At 43.8% G+C, this 17,382-nt stretch overlaps 1 protein-coding gene across 1 annotated transcript in view; it reads right to left on the bottom strand.

Annotated features, from left to right (window-relative positions):
• Nucleotides 1–17,382, bottom strand: part of CDC25C (cell division cycle 25C) — a 71,432-nt gene that overhangs the window by 31,895 nt on the left and 22,155 nt on the right. Inside the window, exons 3-4 of the mRNA XM_089693991.1 lie at nucleotides 11,141–11,232; nucleotides 7,658–7,703 (exon numbers count right to left, since the gene is read on the bottom strand). Coding sequence (XP_089550117.1) covers nucleotides 7,658–7,703; nucleotides 11,141–11,232 — 138 coding nt within the window. The remainder of the gene's footprint in view (nucleotides 1–7,657; nucleotides 7,704–11,140; nucleotides 11,233–17,382) is intronic.

A 17,382-nucleotide genomic window follows, 5' to 3' on the forward strand; every position in this document is an offset into this window, starting at 1 on the left:
GCCTCAATGAGAAGTGGTTCACATAAAACAGGAGCCGACAGGTCAAAACAGGCAACCGTCAAGAGAACCCCTCTCTGGGGAAATCAGGAACCTCAAACTGCCACCTGCACCAAGAAGCACTACTCACCCGGGCAAGTGTGCTGAAATGGGAAAGGGGGGAGCCAGACCCCCAAGATACAAGCCTGAACCACCATTCTCCTGATCCATCAAGAAATGAAATGATGGCAGAGGAGGCCACCAAGCCTATTTATGGACCACTCAGATTAACAAAAGAGTAATCCAAATTGCAGAAGGAAGCCACAGCACACAAGAACCTACAAATCGCCCAGATCGGATACTCCCTCTGGAAGGAAGAAAAAGGATGCAGATGGAGAACCACTATGTCCCTGAGCAAGTCCAATACAGAGGCTTACTGGACATGACTGCTAGCTCCAACACTAACTGCACAGAAGTGGTCATGAGTAAAAAGGGTGACCCATTCACATAGCAGAAGCAAGGAAATTTCTCTAATGGTCCCAAAAGAGGATTCTCATCTGGGCCATCAGCAGCAGCACCCCCAGGAGCCTCCTGCTCAGCGTCAGTATCGAGGTCTGTGTCATGCTGATCCCCTCATAGTGATGGCATGGCCTGTGCAGCAGCTAATGTAGATGCCAAGTCCCCCCTGAGTATCCTGTAGGCCTGCATGCTTTTGGGCATAGAAATGCAAATCCCGCTGTTGTTCTTTCCATAGAGGGTGGTTAGTTTTGCCTGGTTTACTCACTGTGTCCTCATGCTGGTCAGCGAGGCCAAGAGATGACCATTGTGGGAGAGGAGCTTGGGCGCCATTTTATGGATCAGAGGCGGCTGCCTCCACATGGTTTTTTCTGGTCATATGGAGCACAGGATGGAGCGGGGACACACCGGACAGATCGCCAAGGTACAGGCTTATCAGCTCAGTCAAGTAAAAGCAAGGAGGAAAGCCAGCGACAGGATTGTTGGAGCGGATCAACAGTGGGAGCCTCGTGCAGTGCATCCGCTCACATGCCTAGCTTGCCACGCCTCCCATAAAGAGACTTCTGAAGAGCTGAAAAACCATATGCCCATCCCACGATAGCAATAGTGAATGCAGAAGAGAACTCACATGACGAACCCCTTGGAAAAAAAGTATGAAGCAAGGTGCGTGTCCAAGGGACAAAGGAAAAAAAAAAAGAAGAAGGAGTGCAAGGGCAGAATTTACCTTTAAGGCACACAAGGCCAGCTCAATGCCCATCTGGAAGAAGGCCAAGAGATGTGCAAATGAGGAGGCACATGGGAGGGACACTGTGAGCCTCGCACCCCGAGATATAAGCCTTCCAAATGCAATGAGGAAACTACCAAGAAGTGCATTCACAGGCCTTTATTATGGAGGGAATACCCAAACCTGGCAACCCCCTAGCTCTCAGAACCAGGCTTTTAATAGCCAAGCCATCGAGCCTGAGACAGCAAATCAGGGTGCAAAATTGTTCCGTGGAATAAAAGCCCTGTCCTTGGAGGCAACCACCAGGGAGTGTCCACAACCAGTAACACCATGTCAACATACTGGGGTTAACAAGACCAATCCGGAGCCACCAGAATGTCTGGAATCCCTTCTGCCTCTGCATAGCATCTGCATGAGTATCCCCCAAACCCACTCCGAGTCGGAAGCAGGGTAGTCATTCCTTGTAGCAGAAGAGACTGCAGATGACGTGGGAAGAAATGGAGGGAAATAATTTGTCTAGCGGATAGGAAAACATTTCTATTTGCAGCCTGACCAAAACAGTCTGTAAGCCAGCGAAGACAGCCCCCTGCCCTGAAAACGGGTGGAGGAAAGCCTTCATGCTGATGAGGGCTAGGGTGCAGGCTTCCCTGCCAATTGAGGTCACCCAAGGGAGCATAATGCTAATGCTTGATACACACTACCAGTTTTTTTTTTGTTCAACCCAGCAGGCTGAGGTTGAAAAAAACAAAAAACACAACCTTGCTGTACTAATTATCTGATGTTAGCACAACAATCTCCCCACTGAGCTCTTGTGTTCTGACAGGGGGACTGCCTCCCACCAGAACACACCGATCAGTACTCGCATTCATTGGCTGCCAGCACTGACTGAATGCCTTTTTTCTAGCATTAAAGACTTGGAGCCCTTGCTTGAGGAGCCAGAGGAACAAAAAACCTGTTGAGTGCGGAAAAAGGAGAGACCCTGCTTGCGGCATGGCTCCTTCCCGTTTTTTAGATAGTGGGAAGTGCTCTTCCCTCCCTTAAGGTTCTTGACGATGGCACCCCACATAGCAACAAAGAGCAGACCTCCCTAATAAGGTAAATCAGCAAAAGCCGTTATAGAAAGCTGGTCCGCAAATCAACACACAGGCAAGAAGACTTGCAGGAGCACCACAACTGAGACGGAGTGTTGGGAAGCAATTGGATTGCATCCAAGGATACAGTCCACATATACCTGAGGACCAGATGGACTGCAAGTTCCACGTAGATTGGAAAGACACGATCCAGCTGCTGTCCTCCCATCCGTGGGGTCCTGAACGGAAGGATACTCTGCCACTGTGATCATAGAAGCCTGTCTATGGCCAAAGCTGACCCTCTCCAGCATGGACCAACCAGTCAGACACTCCAGGGTCCCAGCAGCTCAAGAAGAAAGAGGCGGTGTCATCAGGGACTGACTAGAATCAGAACCACCACCACTCAAGGGGAGACGCACAGGAAACTCCAGATCTGCTAACCCATGGAGGGCGAGGGAGGGTAGGTAAGGGAAAGAGGGCATGAACACTGACAACCATGACCTGAAGGGTGCAGGGGACCCGGCAGGGCCGACCACCCCAGGGAGTACCTGCACCCCACACCATGAACAGGAAGGGAAGGGAGGGGGCAACAACTTACTAATCCTCAGAGCTTGCAGGTAACACTCCCAAGACAGACCCTCCTCTCCACAGAAGTGGGTGGGCTGTCGGCCAGGGAAACACTGTGACATGGCCATACATTTAACTATCTGTCCACCCCAAGATGGAGCTTGTCACAGCTGAGTTGGGTTGACCACTGGATGTAGATTATCCAGCCCATTGCACAGCCCAGCTGTTGAAAAAGATCAACTTCTTAGGAAAAAATCCCAAGAGAAAAAAAAAAGCTTTGGAATCACAGGTCCCAGCATGGAACTAGGTCCTTACTCCTGAAACACAAGGCGGAAATAACTGGCTTGCGTATAGCAGAGAGAGGGGATTTATACCAGCTAGGACTGCCCATAGGCGGGGTCTTTTTTTTTTTTCTTTTCTCTGCCTAGTGTCCTACTCCTGTAGGTGGTGCTATAAACCCTATGGTGAAGAATGAAGAGAAGCTGTGACAGTCAATGAACGTAAGAGAAATGGCTGTTTCACTGCAAGACATGGAAACATTTGGTACAGCGGAAAAAATCAGAATATGCCGTTAAGCATCTCTGATATTTAAGGATGCTTAAAAGAGGCCACCACTGACTGTCCCGATTCTATCCAGAGGTTCTGTACAAATAAACACTCTAAATCTCTTTGGGTCCAAGATGGGACCAACAAGAAGTTTGAATGAAAACCGCAAAACTAGCCCTCTGGAACCTGAATGAGCAGTCCTTGAGATAGAAAATGACCAAGTGCTTGCAAAAGAGAAATTTTTTTTTTTTTGATTCAAAGAAACATTTGAAAGCATGAAGCCTGGAGAAGAAGGTCTCTGAAATTCCAGCTTGTAGCTACAAGCTATTGTGTTACAGACCCATTCACCCACAATCTTCCCCTGCCAAACCTCCACGAAGGTCTGCAAATGTCCCCCCACGTGAGCGAGTGGGGGCGCCCCTTCATTGTAAAGAGGACTTGTCCCTCGGCTTGGAGGGCTTTGGAGACCAATGCTTCTTGCAGAACTGGGATTGAGGCTTGGGCTTAGATCCTGAGCTTGGCAAAAGGAATAGATTCTTCTGCATCCCCTTCAACCAGAACATTATCGTCTTCCACTACCTTTTCCTTTACTGGCTCCTCCGCAGATAGTGGAGATACCAGATACAGTTGTGTCCAAAATTATTCAACCCCCACTGAAATTGAGTGTTTTGGCCAGTTTGACATTGCTTTTGATCATTCAGTCATCTTGCTTACATTTACATTAAAGAGGCACTTGTAGGTCAGACAAATATAACATAACAGTTATAATGAAATAACCACAAATGTCTTTTCTGTGCTCACAGCATTATCAGTTTTATTCAACCCCCAAGTGACATTCAATCTTAGTACTTAGTACAGCATCCTTTTACAGTTATAACAGCTTTTAAACGTGAAGCATAGCTTGACACAAGTGTCTTGCAGCGATCTACGGGTATCTTCGCCCATTCTTCATGGGCAAAGGCCTCCAGTTCAGTCACATTCTTAGGCTTGCGCACTGCAACTGCTTTCTTTAAGTCCCACCAGAGGTTCTCAATCGGATTTAAGTCTGGTGACTGCGATGGCCACTCCAAAATGTTCCAGCCTTTCCTCTGCAACCATGCTCTAGTGGACTTGGAGGTATGCTTGGGATCATTGTCCTGTTGAAAGGTCCAACGTCTCCCAAGCCTCAGGTGTGTGACGGACTGCATCACGTTTCCATCCAATATCTCCTGGTACTGAAGAGAATTCATGGTACCTTGCACACGCTGAAGCTTCCCTGTACCTGCAGAAGCAAAACAGCCCCAAAGCATGATTGACCCTCCACCATGCTTCACAGTAGGCAAGGTGTTCTTTTCATCATAGGCCTTGTTCTTCCTCCTCCAAACATAGCGTTGATCCATGGGCCCAAACAGTTCTAATTTTGTTTCATCAGTCCACAGAACACTATCCCACAACTTTTGTGGTTTGTCCACATGGCTTTTGGCATACTGCAGTCGACTCTTCTTATTCTTTGGAGACAGCAAGGGGGTACGCCTGGGAGTTCTGGCACGGAGGCCTTCATTACGCAGTGTGCGTCTTATTGTCTGGGCTGAAACTTCTGTACCCACATCTGACAAATCTTTTCTCAGTTCCTCAGCAGTCACACGGGGACTTCTCTCCACTCTACGCTTCAGGTAGCGCACAGCAGTCGAAGTCAGCATCTTCTTTCTGCCACGACCAGGTAGCGTTTCAACAGTGCCCTTTGCCTTGAATTTGCGAATGATGCTTCCTAAGGTGTCTCTTGGTATGTTTAACATCTTTGCAATCTTCTTATAGCCATTGCCCTTCCTGTGAAGAGAAATCACCTCTTCTCTTGTCTTCCTGGACCATTCTCTTGCCTTCACCATGTTTGTAACCACACCAGTAAATGTCTAGAAGGAGCTGAGTATCACAGTCATTTTAAAGCTGCCTAATTGGTGCTTATTATGCTTGATTGCTGCTCGGTGACATCCACAGGTGTTTTCAATACCTGATGGAAAGCACCTGTATGAACCTCTGTTCTTCAGAGTGGTAGTCTTTAAGGGGTTGAATAATTGTGGCAATGAAGAAACCACATAAGAACCATTTACTACTGTATTACATAAACAATTGATGTCATTTTAGTTGCATTTGGGTAGTTACAACGTCCTTGTAGGATTTGATTCTGAATACAATTCCAAATGTACACTATAGTCCCTAAACCCCTTTACAGCATTGGGGGTTGAATAATTTTGGACACAACTGTATGTGGAGGGAGTCAGAGTCCCAGTGAACATATTGACATCCAGGGCATACATTGCACACAGCGCTGCACCCAGGTTCTCCCAACCTGATGAAGGTATTTGAAATCCCTCATCACTTACATCCCCCAACCCCTCCGCCATCAATGAGACATGGCCTGCTGACATGTATATATGGACACTAGAGAGGGCACTGTGCCAGTAAGCATCAGTGCGCTGGTCACCCCAGGAGTTTTCCTTAAAATAAATAAATCTGTGAAAACCAGTGCCTCCCTACACCTACAATGAAAAGTTCTGTGGCCTCTTAATACGACTTGTACTGCGTAAACTGTAGTCCCATTGAATGAAATGCCCTGGACCTGTAGTCCACTGAGAACCCACACCTGCTGTTCTAATATCAGGATCCAAGATGGTCACCGCCAGAGTGCTCCACCCCAAAAGAGATGTCACCGGCTGCACTGTGCATGCACGCTCAGCCTAGTCAGCCCCGAGTGAATGCAGGGCGCAGAGAAAAACTCTATTGTTCTGCATTATTTATTTATTTCAGGTACTTATATAGCGCTGTCAATTTACGCAGCGATATATATAACATTCACATCAGTCCCTAACCCTCAAGGGGTGTACAATCTAAGGTATTTCACGAAATTACCATCCCAGACTACCCCTATGCTCCACTGCTGCTATGTAGTTCTTGGGATAGCCTGGGGAACCATACAGTTCATTCCTTGTCCCCTACTGCCTGGGGAATGGTGGGGTAGCGGTCATCAGAGGAGGGTACAAGCAAAGACAACCCTACGTTACTCACCATTCCATGCCACAGGGCCCCTTAGGAGGTCCAGTCTTCGCCCATCAAGGTGGAAAATGCCACAAGGGCCTTCACAGACTCAGCTCTCCAAGTGAGGATTTGCTGTCCTGGATCTGTATAGCACCCTACTGATCCCAAAGACAATATATCATTGCACAGGGTTCCATTCCACAGGGTGCAGTGCCGACTGGCAATGCTACAGGCCATCCCTGTGTGTCCAGTGTGGGGTCTGGATACCATCCCTCTGAGGGTAGAAAAGCCGTAGGAAAATGGATCAGGAAAAAGTAAGTCTCCTAATACTAGATGGAACCATTCAGAAGTTAGCTACTTTTTTCATGCACAGTGATGACTGTCACCTAGGAAACTAGCAAAAAAAAAAAATTGAGGCCTTGCTTAGATTGGAGGGGTTATGCCTTGGATGGATTAGTGTTTTTTTCTGCCAGTGTCCGAACACCTGAAGGTGGCAGCATAACTATCATAATGGAGATGAAGACACCCTGTGTCCTGGGATTTACAATAAACAATTATTAGATCACAGAAAACAGTACTTCTGCAATTAGAATTGCAGCAACAAAAGTATTTTTAATGTAGTTGTTAAAACCAGACAGATAGGGGTCTATATATAAAAATGTGACTGTTCGGATCTCTTAAAGTAGAACTAAAAGCTTTTTTTTTTTTTTTTTTTTTTTAAATATAGTAAGGGAAGGTAATATCACCGACTAGTTTATTTCTGCCATCTCCATGTCCCACTGGGGAGATTCCCCTTCACTTCTTGTACTAAAAACAGTGAGAGGAAAACCTTCAAAGTGAGAGAATCCCTGAGTATCATCAGAACCCAAAGCAAAATGTGGGATTTTCATGCACTCTTCGTGATAACGGTACAGACCACAGTAAAAACTTGAGAGGTGTTCTAATCCCTCTCCACTCAATCCAAAACTAGAAGCTTTGCTTTAGTTTTCCTTTAAGCATTCGCACAGGCACAACAAACGATTGTTGTATTTTTTGCAATATGATTATTACCTATGATTGTCAGCTCCATCTACAGACCACTAGTCTTTATTGTATGATAATTTAAAACTGAAAATGTTTTAAACTAAAAATTAAAATAAAACTAGTTTTTTTGGATATCTTCTGATGTAAATCACTAAATTAAACAATTCTATACTTCTTTGTACAATAAACAGTCTATACAGATATAAAAAAAGCTCATACTTACAAATCTTCTAGCTGCATAGACTGTGACTTTGGCGACCCCCCCTTACCTGCACAGATAAATATGATTATGGTGTGTCTTATATTTAAAGTGCGTAACAGGGCAAGAAAAGGAAAGAAAAGAAAAAAAAAAGGAAAAAAAAAAAAAAGGAAAGACATAGTACTTCTCTGCAATACATGCACATTTCTGTAGGTTTCATCCCTTTCAAAGTCCAGTTAAATACATAAAAAAAAACTGGTTGATCTGCCAAAAATGCACTCTGTTCCTATTTCCTGTTGGAATGGCAACACACTGCTACAATTACCCTTGCCTTTCAAGATGTCAGAGGTTAAAACTTTTTCCACAAATGACCTTGCCTAAATTCAGTTGCTAAAAAAAAAAAATATATATATTAAAATTGTGAATGTTTGTTAGACATTTACACACTTCTGAGTCCTGAATCATAACATGGTTTGGCACTTTTCTGCCCCCGAGGAGGAGTGTACAGCTACAAATACAAGTAAATGGCTTTATGTGGCCGGCTGCTTGTAACCGCTGATGGCTTCTGCATCACCATTTACCCCACGCACGTGCGTACAGTGTATTTAGCCAAACACGAACGTGGATTGTTTGGTGATACAAGAAGATGGCCGTGTACAGCCAGTCACTTGCTCTGGACATTTTACAGTTCAAGGCTCAAGGGAATGAATCCGTCTGTGTGCATAAGGGCTTAAAGCAGGTTGAGCAATCTGAAGATGGCAGCCAGTAGTGGTGCACCGAAATGAAAATTCTGGTGCCAAAACCAATACCGAAAATTCAGAATGCATGTGGCTGAAAACCGAACCGAAACGTCTGCGTGTATGAGGGTGGGGAGGCTCCAATTTTTTTTTTTCTACTTTCATGTAAATTTTTATTTTAACTTATGATCCATAGTCCCCTATGTGATAGCATATGAGTAACAGGTCCTCTTTGTAGGGGGCAGTGTGTTCAAGGAGGGGAAATGAGAGGAGCAGTGTATACAGTGAGGGAGCAGTGTATACAGAGAGGTTCCCTCACTGGCTGTCACTATATGTTGGGGCCAGTTCTTAAATGCAATTGCCAGTTTTTTTTTTTCTTCACTATAGCTTACAGAGTGACTACTTGTAAAGTTGTAGCTGTAGTAGGGAGCAAAAGCCACATAAGCCTCTGTAGTGTTGGCTCCTGTTCCATGCAGAGTGATACAAACTGCACTCCACCTCTTATCTCAGATGGCGGTCTGTAGAGTGTTGCCAGCAGCAGGAAAGAAGTGATCTTCAGGTCAGTGTGAAGCAATGCACTGGGCATAATGGTATAGGGCTGCTTTCACACTGAAGTGCTGTGGTTTACCCACACCACGGGTGCAGTGCAGTGCATTTGCAGCTTTCCTGCGGGTGTGGTACACTTAGCCATAGACTATTATTACATTCTGTGGGTTTTGTGCACCACACCTGCAGGATATATTAGAAGTCTATGGCAAAGCGCAGTTAACCCAGGAAAGGCACAGATGCACTGCACCCCCGATGCAGGTAAATTGCAGCACATCAGTGTGAAAGCAGCCTATAGGGGGCTCAGAACAGTAAGGGTTTATTTAGGTTTGGAGTTTGAGGGGTGGTAAAACTCCATAGTTAAAAAGAGAAATAGGACTTTTTTTCCCCCTAGTTATGCTTACCTAGGTGAATGCAGCATCGGTCCGAAGCTGCATCTGTCTCTCGCCAGAGGAAAGTTCTCCTCTCCAAGCAGAGAGCGGGACTGTCAGTCACTGCTGTCTGCTCAGCCCCCCCAGCACTCACTGAGCTGTGGAGGGGGAGGGAGCAGCTGGTTCAGGCTCTCAGCGCTATGTGCCACTCCAGACTCTGGGTGGATCCCAATTTTGAAGTCGGGATCTTTCCCCAGCCTGGACTGGCTGAGTGATGTCAGCTGACAGCAGACTTCAGTCCACTGTCCGCTGAAAATGGGTCACAGGAGGGCAGAGTGAACTGCACTCATGTCAAAAAAACCTTGGCTGTACTTCTCCTTTAAGATGTGTTTTTACCCCGCCCCAACAGCACCCCCTTTAGCTGTAGTGGCAAGGGGTGTACACATATCGCAGCTGCAGCAGGGGTTATACACCCTGTCATGGTTGATGGGTGTAGAGCTCGCCAAGCATGATCCATTCAAGTGAATGAATCCGCTCTGCAAGTTTCCTGAAACGTTTTGCAGTAACGCAAACAGGGGATTAAAGTAGGCAGCATTGTGTTGTTTTCTCCCCACCTGCTTTAACCCCTTGGATCCAAGAATCATGCAGTCGCGGAGCCCTTGCAGAGTGGCCCCATTTATATGAACGAGACGCGACTGGCAGGCGGTAGCACCCACCAAAAGCAACGGGGGGTTAATTCCAGTTGTGGCATGTGTACACCTTTAGCTGCTGCCTCAGCAGCTAAAGGGGGTAGGGATTGGGGGTGGTAAAACCACCTAAGGGTTCCTCTACTAAATGCAATTAAGGGCTCATTCACAAGTGTAGCAGACACTGCTGCTCCTCTGAAAAGAGATCAGAGTGTGTTTTAAAGTAGTGAGGAGGTGATATGTTGCCTCCTTACCACTGGATTTAAACCCATGATTGCTATGCAGTTGCGACACAATTAAAGGTTTAAAACCAGTGTGAAGAGGCGGCACTGTGCCCGGTGATCTTTGACTTCTCCCATGTTGCTCAGGTAGATCTCCACCTCTTTTTGGATGCCTACCCCTGGATTAAATCTAAATCCAAAAACAAAACCTATATTGCAGCTTACCAGTCCTTATATGTGGCAACTGCATTTGTTTTCATCCTTCAGGTTTTTTGTCTTTTATTTTTACTTGGTAATCTTGCGAACACCACACTTCCTATCATATCTATACTCACTTCTCCAAACATGTCTGCCTTTGCTCCTCTCCTTTATTTATGGGACTAGTAGTTTACAAAAGAAAGATGTTTTTGCCATATGTTTAGCTCAAAGAAAATGACAAAGACACTGCAATTCTAGCAAGATCAACTTTCTATGAATGTAGCCACTTGAGATTACATTTTTGTTCTTGTGTTTAGATACACTTTAATAACACTCGGTCCCAATTAGTCAAACTGCAGAGCCACTTTAGGCAGTTTAAAGTGACCTTTCAGGTGATGGGTCATGATTGTTTCAGGGGCTACATTAGCATGTCTTAGGTGCAGGCCTTCCTTTAAAGGAAACTTGTACTGCCATTGCCAAGGTCTGCATTTAAAAATGTTGGATGCCTAGCTGCCATCATTCAATGGTTTTAGTGTGTCCTAAATCACCAACTGAACAAGCACACAAAACAGGTGTCCTGACTTAACCAGCCACACACTTGTTTAAGAGCCAGACAACAAATTTTCAGAAGGAGCTATGCATTGGCGGTCTACATATCCCTTGTTAAAAGTTTACTTTAGAGGACAAAGAAGTTTTTTTTTGCGCATTCTCTAACAGCCATTAATGCAAGTCAAGCAGCTGCTATTACCTGTTGCTGTTTTAACAGGTGACACAAAAGCTTGCAAGCCAGGTTCATCGCAACTCAGGTTAGACAGATCCAAGCAACGTTTTGGGGTCTCACTGCAAGCAAGAGGTTATAGGGATGTAAATTTAGATTATTAACTTAGTTAAGCAGTCTTCATATGTGTAACAAAATACAGGAAAACATAAATGACATAAAAAGGATGAGAACAGTTAAAGTGTAACTAAAATCTAACAATGAACTTCTAGGGGTCCATATAGGGATCCAAAAAAAAAAAAAAATTTGCTTTGCAAATGTAAAAAGATTACATAAATGCAGTGCAACCTATCACTATGTCCCACTTAACAATGAATACTAGCCCACATATGCAAATTTAACTACATAAATAAAAAAAAAAAAAACTGATGGTGAGTCCCCCTCATTATACAACTATAATAGAATGTGCATAAATAAAACCATATACATGAAAAATGACTGAAACATTTAGAGATTGTGTAATATATATTTTTATATTTATATAAGTTGGATCAACATCTCTGTAGAAAAAAAGAGTGTGTGGGGGGCAGCAGGGAAGAGTATAGGGGCTTAAGTGGGCACATTGCATGGAAGCAGGGCACATTATACAAGAGCACAGCACACTACGTCTAAGCAGGGCACATTACATGGAAGCAAAGCATGGCACATCCTGGGGCACACAGCACATCATGAGGCATACAGCACAACAGCACAGATCGGCACGATATGGGGTACGGTGCATAGCATTACAGTTCTTGCTTGCATCACATGCAGAACGTAGCAATAAAGTCTCTCTCTCATATATAGATATACATATATAGCGAAAAGACCACTTTATTGCACAGATATATCGGTGGCCAGGGTGCATTGGCCGAAAATAGTGTTAGCGGCATTTTGCTGAGAGGCAAAAAAGGTGCCAATAATGGCCGCCGAAAACACATGATTTTACCTGCGAATTGGTCATGATGTTACCACGTTCAAGGTGCATTTTTCATATGTCACGTGCCTCAAAAACACGCTGTTCGTTTTTGACACTTTATACTTTTTTTCTTTTTTACATTTTTTTTTTTCGGACGGACTTGTTGCTGGACAGATTCAAAACACATGAAAAACACACAACATATGTTTTCTGCAGCATCTTCATTGAAGTCTATTGAACCAAAAACACACTGTTTTGGGTTTAAAAAAGTCCCTGACCCTTTCCAAAATGCAGCAGCTCAAAAAAGCACAGATGTGAACGTGTCCCATAGGACACCATGTTAAATGGACTGTAGTGCATTTCCACAAAAAGCACTAAAAAACACATGGGTGTGAACCAGGCCTCAATGGGGAGGTGCGTTTTTGTTGCGCTTTTTTTTTTTAACTCGCCAAAAATGCGGTAAGCAGGATTTCTAACACAGCAGTGGGCCAGTGTGAAGACATAACGTATTTTTTGCTCCATGACGCACTTTTTTCCCACCCAAAATGTCAGTGCATCTTAAAGAGCGAATATGGAGCAGCCGGTCCGGTATTTCTGGGCCGGCCGCTCAGCTCTTCTCTGCAGCAGGACCTTACCTATTCCTTGGTCCAGCACTGTGCAGTCTTCCCGCGACGGCATGACAGGTCCCAGAAGACACCGGGCCATTCACAAAGCACAACGCTTCTTGTGCATGCGCAGTGGGCACCCGGCACAGCTGGGTGCCCACACTAAAGGGAGGACAACTCTGCGGAACTGGGAGCGGATACCTGTCAAATTCTAGTACCCACTCCCCCTCCCTCCCAAAAAGGTCCGCAGTCTCTGGTCATCCCCTGTACTGGGTCCGCAGTCTCTGGTCATCCCCTGTACTGGGTCCGCAGTCTCTGGTCATCCCCTGTACTGGGTCCGCAGTCTCTGGTCATCCCCTGTACTGTGCCCGCAGTCTCTGGTCATCTCCTGTACTGGGTCCGCAGTCTCTGGTCATCTCCTGTACTGTGTCCGCAGTCTCTGGTCATCTCCTGTACTGTGTCTGCAGTCTCTGGTCATCTCCTGTACTGTGTCTGCAGTCTCTGGTCATCTCCTGTACTGTGTCCGCAGTCTCTGGTCATCCCCTGCACTGTGTCCGCAGTCTCTGGTCATCCCTGTACTGTGTCCGTAGTCTCTGGTCATGTCCTGTACTATGTCTGCAGTCTCTGGTCATCTCCTGTACTGTGTCCGCAATCTCTGGTCATCTCCTGTACTGTGTCCGCAGTCTCTGGTCATCCCCTGTACTGTGTCCGCAGTCTCTGGTCATCCCCTGCACTGTGTCCGCAGTCTCTGGTCATCTCCTGTACTGTGTCCGCAGTCTCTGGTCATTTCCTGTACTATGTCTGCAGTCCATTGGTTCAGAATATTTTTTTTCTTGTTTTTCTCCTCTAAAACCGAGGGGCATCTTATGGAGCGAAAAATACAGTATATTGCATTTAAAGGGTTGCATTTTTCTTGAGGTTTTCTTTTCTCTACACAAAAGCGTTTCAAAAACTGCTCAGTGTGAGAGCAGCCTATTGGCGAAAAATACAATATATTGCATTTAAAGGGTTGCATTTTTCTTGAGGTTTTCTTTTCTCTACACAAAAGCGTTTCAAAAACTGCTCAGTGTGAGAGCAGCCTATTGGCGAAAAATACAGTATATTGCATTTAAAGGGTTGCATTTTTCTTGAGGTTTTCTTTTCTCTACACAAAAGCGTTTCAAAAACTGCTCAGTGTGAGAGCAGCCTATTGGCGAAAAATACAGTATATTGCATTTAAAGGGTTGCATTTTTCTTGAGGTTTTCTTTTCTCTACACAAAAGCGTTTCAAAAACTGCTCAGTGTGAGAGCAGCCTATTGGCCAAAAAGGTGCTGAAAATAAATTTATATTCATTTAAAATTCATGATTTTTTTAAAGTCAAATCTAAAACAATTATATATAAAAAACAAATATTTTTCTCTTTTTTTAAAAAACTGTCCGTTTCAGTTTTTTGCCAAATGCATCTTGAATTTTCGGTGCAGAATTTTCATTTTGGTGCACCACTAATCATCACTACTGTAAAGGGTTCATTTACCCTATAAAAAACAAAATAATAAATATACACTCAGGTAGGATATACAGGGTATTTTAACTTGCAGTTGGGCATGAATATATATATGAAGGGTAGATATAAATCTTTTATATTAAAGTTGTACAAAAAGGTGGAGACTTTTTTCATGGATATAATCATTTCTAAATATAATGCACAATACTGGTTAACTTTTACTTTATCTTTAAATGTAATTCCTTATATTACCTCCAGTCTATCAGCCTTCAGCTTCTCTGGCTATTACAGTATGAGCAAAGTACTGCCAATAACTGGCAAATGTCACAGAGGCCATCCGCACGGATAATCAGGGCACTGATTATTAGTGTCATTATCAGTGCCGCCCATCAGAGCCCAGCAGTGCCACCCAGCAGTGCCCATCATTGCTGCATATTAGTGTGCCTCCTCATCACCGCCCACCAATGCCGCCTCATCAAACGCACATCAGTGAAGGAGAGAAATTACCGGTTTGCAAAATTTTATATTAGAAACAAATCAAAATTTTTGGCCCTTTGTTTATAGTGCAAAAAATAAAAACCCCAGTGGCAATTAAATACCACTAAAAGAAAGCTCTACTTGCGTGGAAAATTGTTTTTAAAAATTTCATATGGGTACAACATTGCTTGACCGCGCAATTGTCAAAGTGCAACAGCACTGAAAGCTGAAAATTGGCCTGCGCACAAAGGGGGTAAAGGTGCCCGGTAGGCAAGTGGTTAATAAAAAAATAAATAAATAAATAGAAAAAAGGGAAAGATGAAAGTCTTATAACTCTTGCAGTTGTGACAACAGTATCCCAGGGGAACTACAGCTGCCTATGTCATTCACCTAGGCGAATGACATAGATGGAAAGAGGAAGTACAAGAGAAAAAAGGTAATTTAGTGGCAGTAAAAATGTTTTTTTTTCCCCAAACAATGATAGCAAAAGGATAGAGAAACAAAATCATACTGAATCAACTTTATAAAATGACTGAAGGTCTGCTTTAAGTATGCACATATAGCCTTGTCATTTATGTAGTTACACATTTGCACATGTGGGCTGATATTTATTGTTAAGTAGGATGTAGTGACAGGTTGCACTGCATTTTTTCAATCTATTTTTACTTTATAGGTGTTGGAATACATATCAATGCTAGCAGCAACCAGTAGAGTTTTGCATTTGGTTTGGTAACTTTGAAATTGGTTGTGAGATGGTTATAAACACTTTATACTTGCTTTGCAAATGTCAGTTGTTCACACAGGCACCACAAACCTTTACTGTAAGCTGCTACATGACATTTGAGCAGCACAAACCAAAAAACACCAATTCATTTTTAATATTCAAAGCAACTCCCTCATCCATTCATGGCTCCATGCCCAATATTGCTGAAAAATCACTTTGAAAAGCACCATCTAGCATTTCTAGCCGCAGCCATCTCAAGTAGCAGTAAATGAATTTACTTCCTGGAATCTGAAAGGCATCTGCCCTTAGCACGAGTAGGAATGTGTGCTTAGCTAAGAAACCCCTCCTCCCCTCCTGAAGACCCATGGGATGTATGATATTGGACTAGGCATGGAAACCAGGAAGTAACTGAATAAAAAAAAATTTTTTTTAAAACAGCTAAAAGTTATATATCTTTCTATCCGTTTTCTAATATTAGTAACACGAGGATTATAAATAGTCAATGATGTCAAAGTTTAAGGAGTTTATTTCCTGGAATCATCAGGGCCAACTAGTGGCAATAATGGGGTAATTTTTCTAAAATGTGGTACAGCAGAAGAAATACTGCACTATTGCCACTAGATGCTAGATGAAACTGAAAAACATAAGAAATAAACCTATTAAAGTGATTGTTTGTAAAAAACACAAAAACATTTTTTTAATAACAGGTTTATACTTACCTGCTCTGAGCAATGGAATTGCACAGAGAGGCACCGAACCTTCTCTTCTTTGGTCCCCCACTTGCCCTCCTGGCTCCTCCTCTTCTTGGTGTGCCACACCTGTGGGCTTGATCCAGAGTGGTGCTGCCTGTATCCACAAGACACACTCAGCCTGGCTCCAAGTCCCTGGTCAATGGCTTGGATTGACAGCAGCGGAAGCCAATGGCTAACACTGCCTCAGCAAAGCCTGTGAAACCAGAAAGCGAGGGGAGAAAACCACTGCAGACAGGCACAGTGATGGATCGAGTGAGGTAAGCATTGGGGGATGAGGGGGCAATAATTTTATCCAAACATTCTTTAACTTAAAAGCAATGTTTTGGCATTAGAATCACTTTAGGAAAATTACAGTTAATATTAATTGTGCCTGTGTGAATGACATTTGCACTGCAAATATTTTTATACATAGACCCGTTAGTCCCTTGGTCCCTTTTTGTTCTGTTAAAACTGAAATATAGGTAGATTTAAAAAAAGATACTGTTGGAATACAGTGTTTATGTATTTTGTGCAGCAAGGACATCAGTATTCAGTAGAGATATATTCTTCAACCAGTAGATGGCAGTGTTTATATGTTTGTAGCTGCATCTATGGTACTGTATACTCTAGGACTCTAAACTAATGGACACAGAGCAGCAGCTCAGGGACGATCACGCAGTGGTGCCCCCAGGGCAAGCAGCTTTCCCTGGAGGCACTGCTTGAGGAGGAGGATCCAAGAGAGCTGGCAGGGCACCAAAAGAGAGGATTGGGGCTGCTCTGTGCAAAATCACTGCACAGAGCAGGTAAGTATAGACATGTTTGTTATTTAAAAAAAAAAAAACAAAGCTTTAGTGTTACGTTAACATAGAAAGCGTTAATAGTAATGGTGCCTCTGTCGCAGAGTCTCCTTACAGATGAAAAATAGGAACAAAAAAAAAACAGTAACATGCATCAAGAAGCATGTGAATCATTGTTAGGAAGCCAGCGGGTGCCAGCATCTTAACAACTGATGACTCATCCCTGCTGCTGACAGTAGGTATGAGTCACTCGTTGGGAAGTCGGTGGGTACCATCTTCTGGAAACACCAAAGCTCAAAAACACTTTAAAAATGTGCAAAAACTTGCATAAAAATAAATAAATAAATAATCACACAGCAATACACCTGAAAAAAAAAAAAAAAAAAAAAAAAACATGCAAAAAATGAAAATGCCACTCAGGTGTGAATGCAGCCTTGCAGTTACTTTCATGGTTACTTCCACATTGAAAGTAAGTTGATTGGGGTTGTAGACTTTC

The sequence above is a fragment of the Staurois parvus genome, unplaced genomic scaffold, assembly GCF_062004578.1.
Source record: "Staurois parvus isolate SC_StPar_1 unplaced genomic scaffold, SC_StPar_1.0 ptg000025l, whole genome shotgun sequence".
Classification (NCBI taxonomy): domain Eukaryota; kingdom Metazoa; phylum Chordata; class Amphibia; order Anura; family Ranidae; genus Staurois; species Staurois parvus.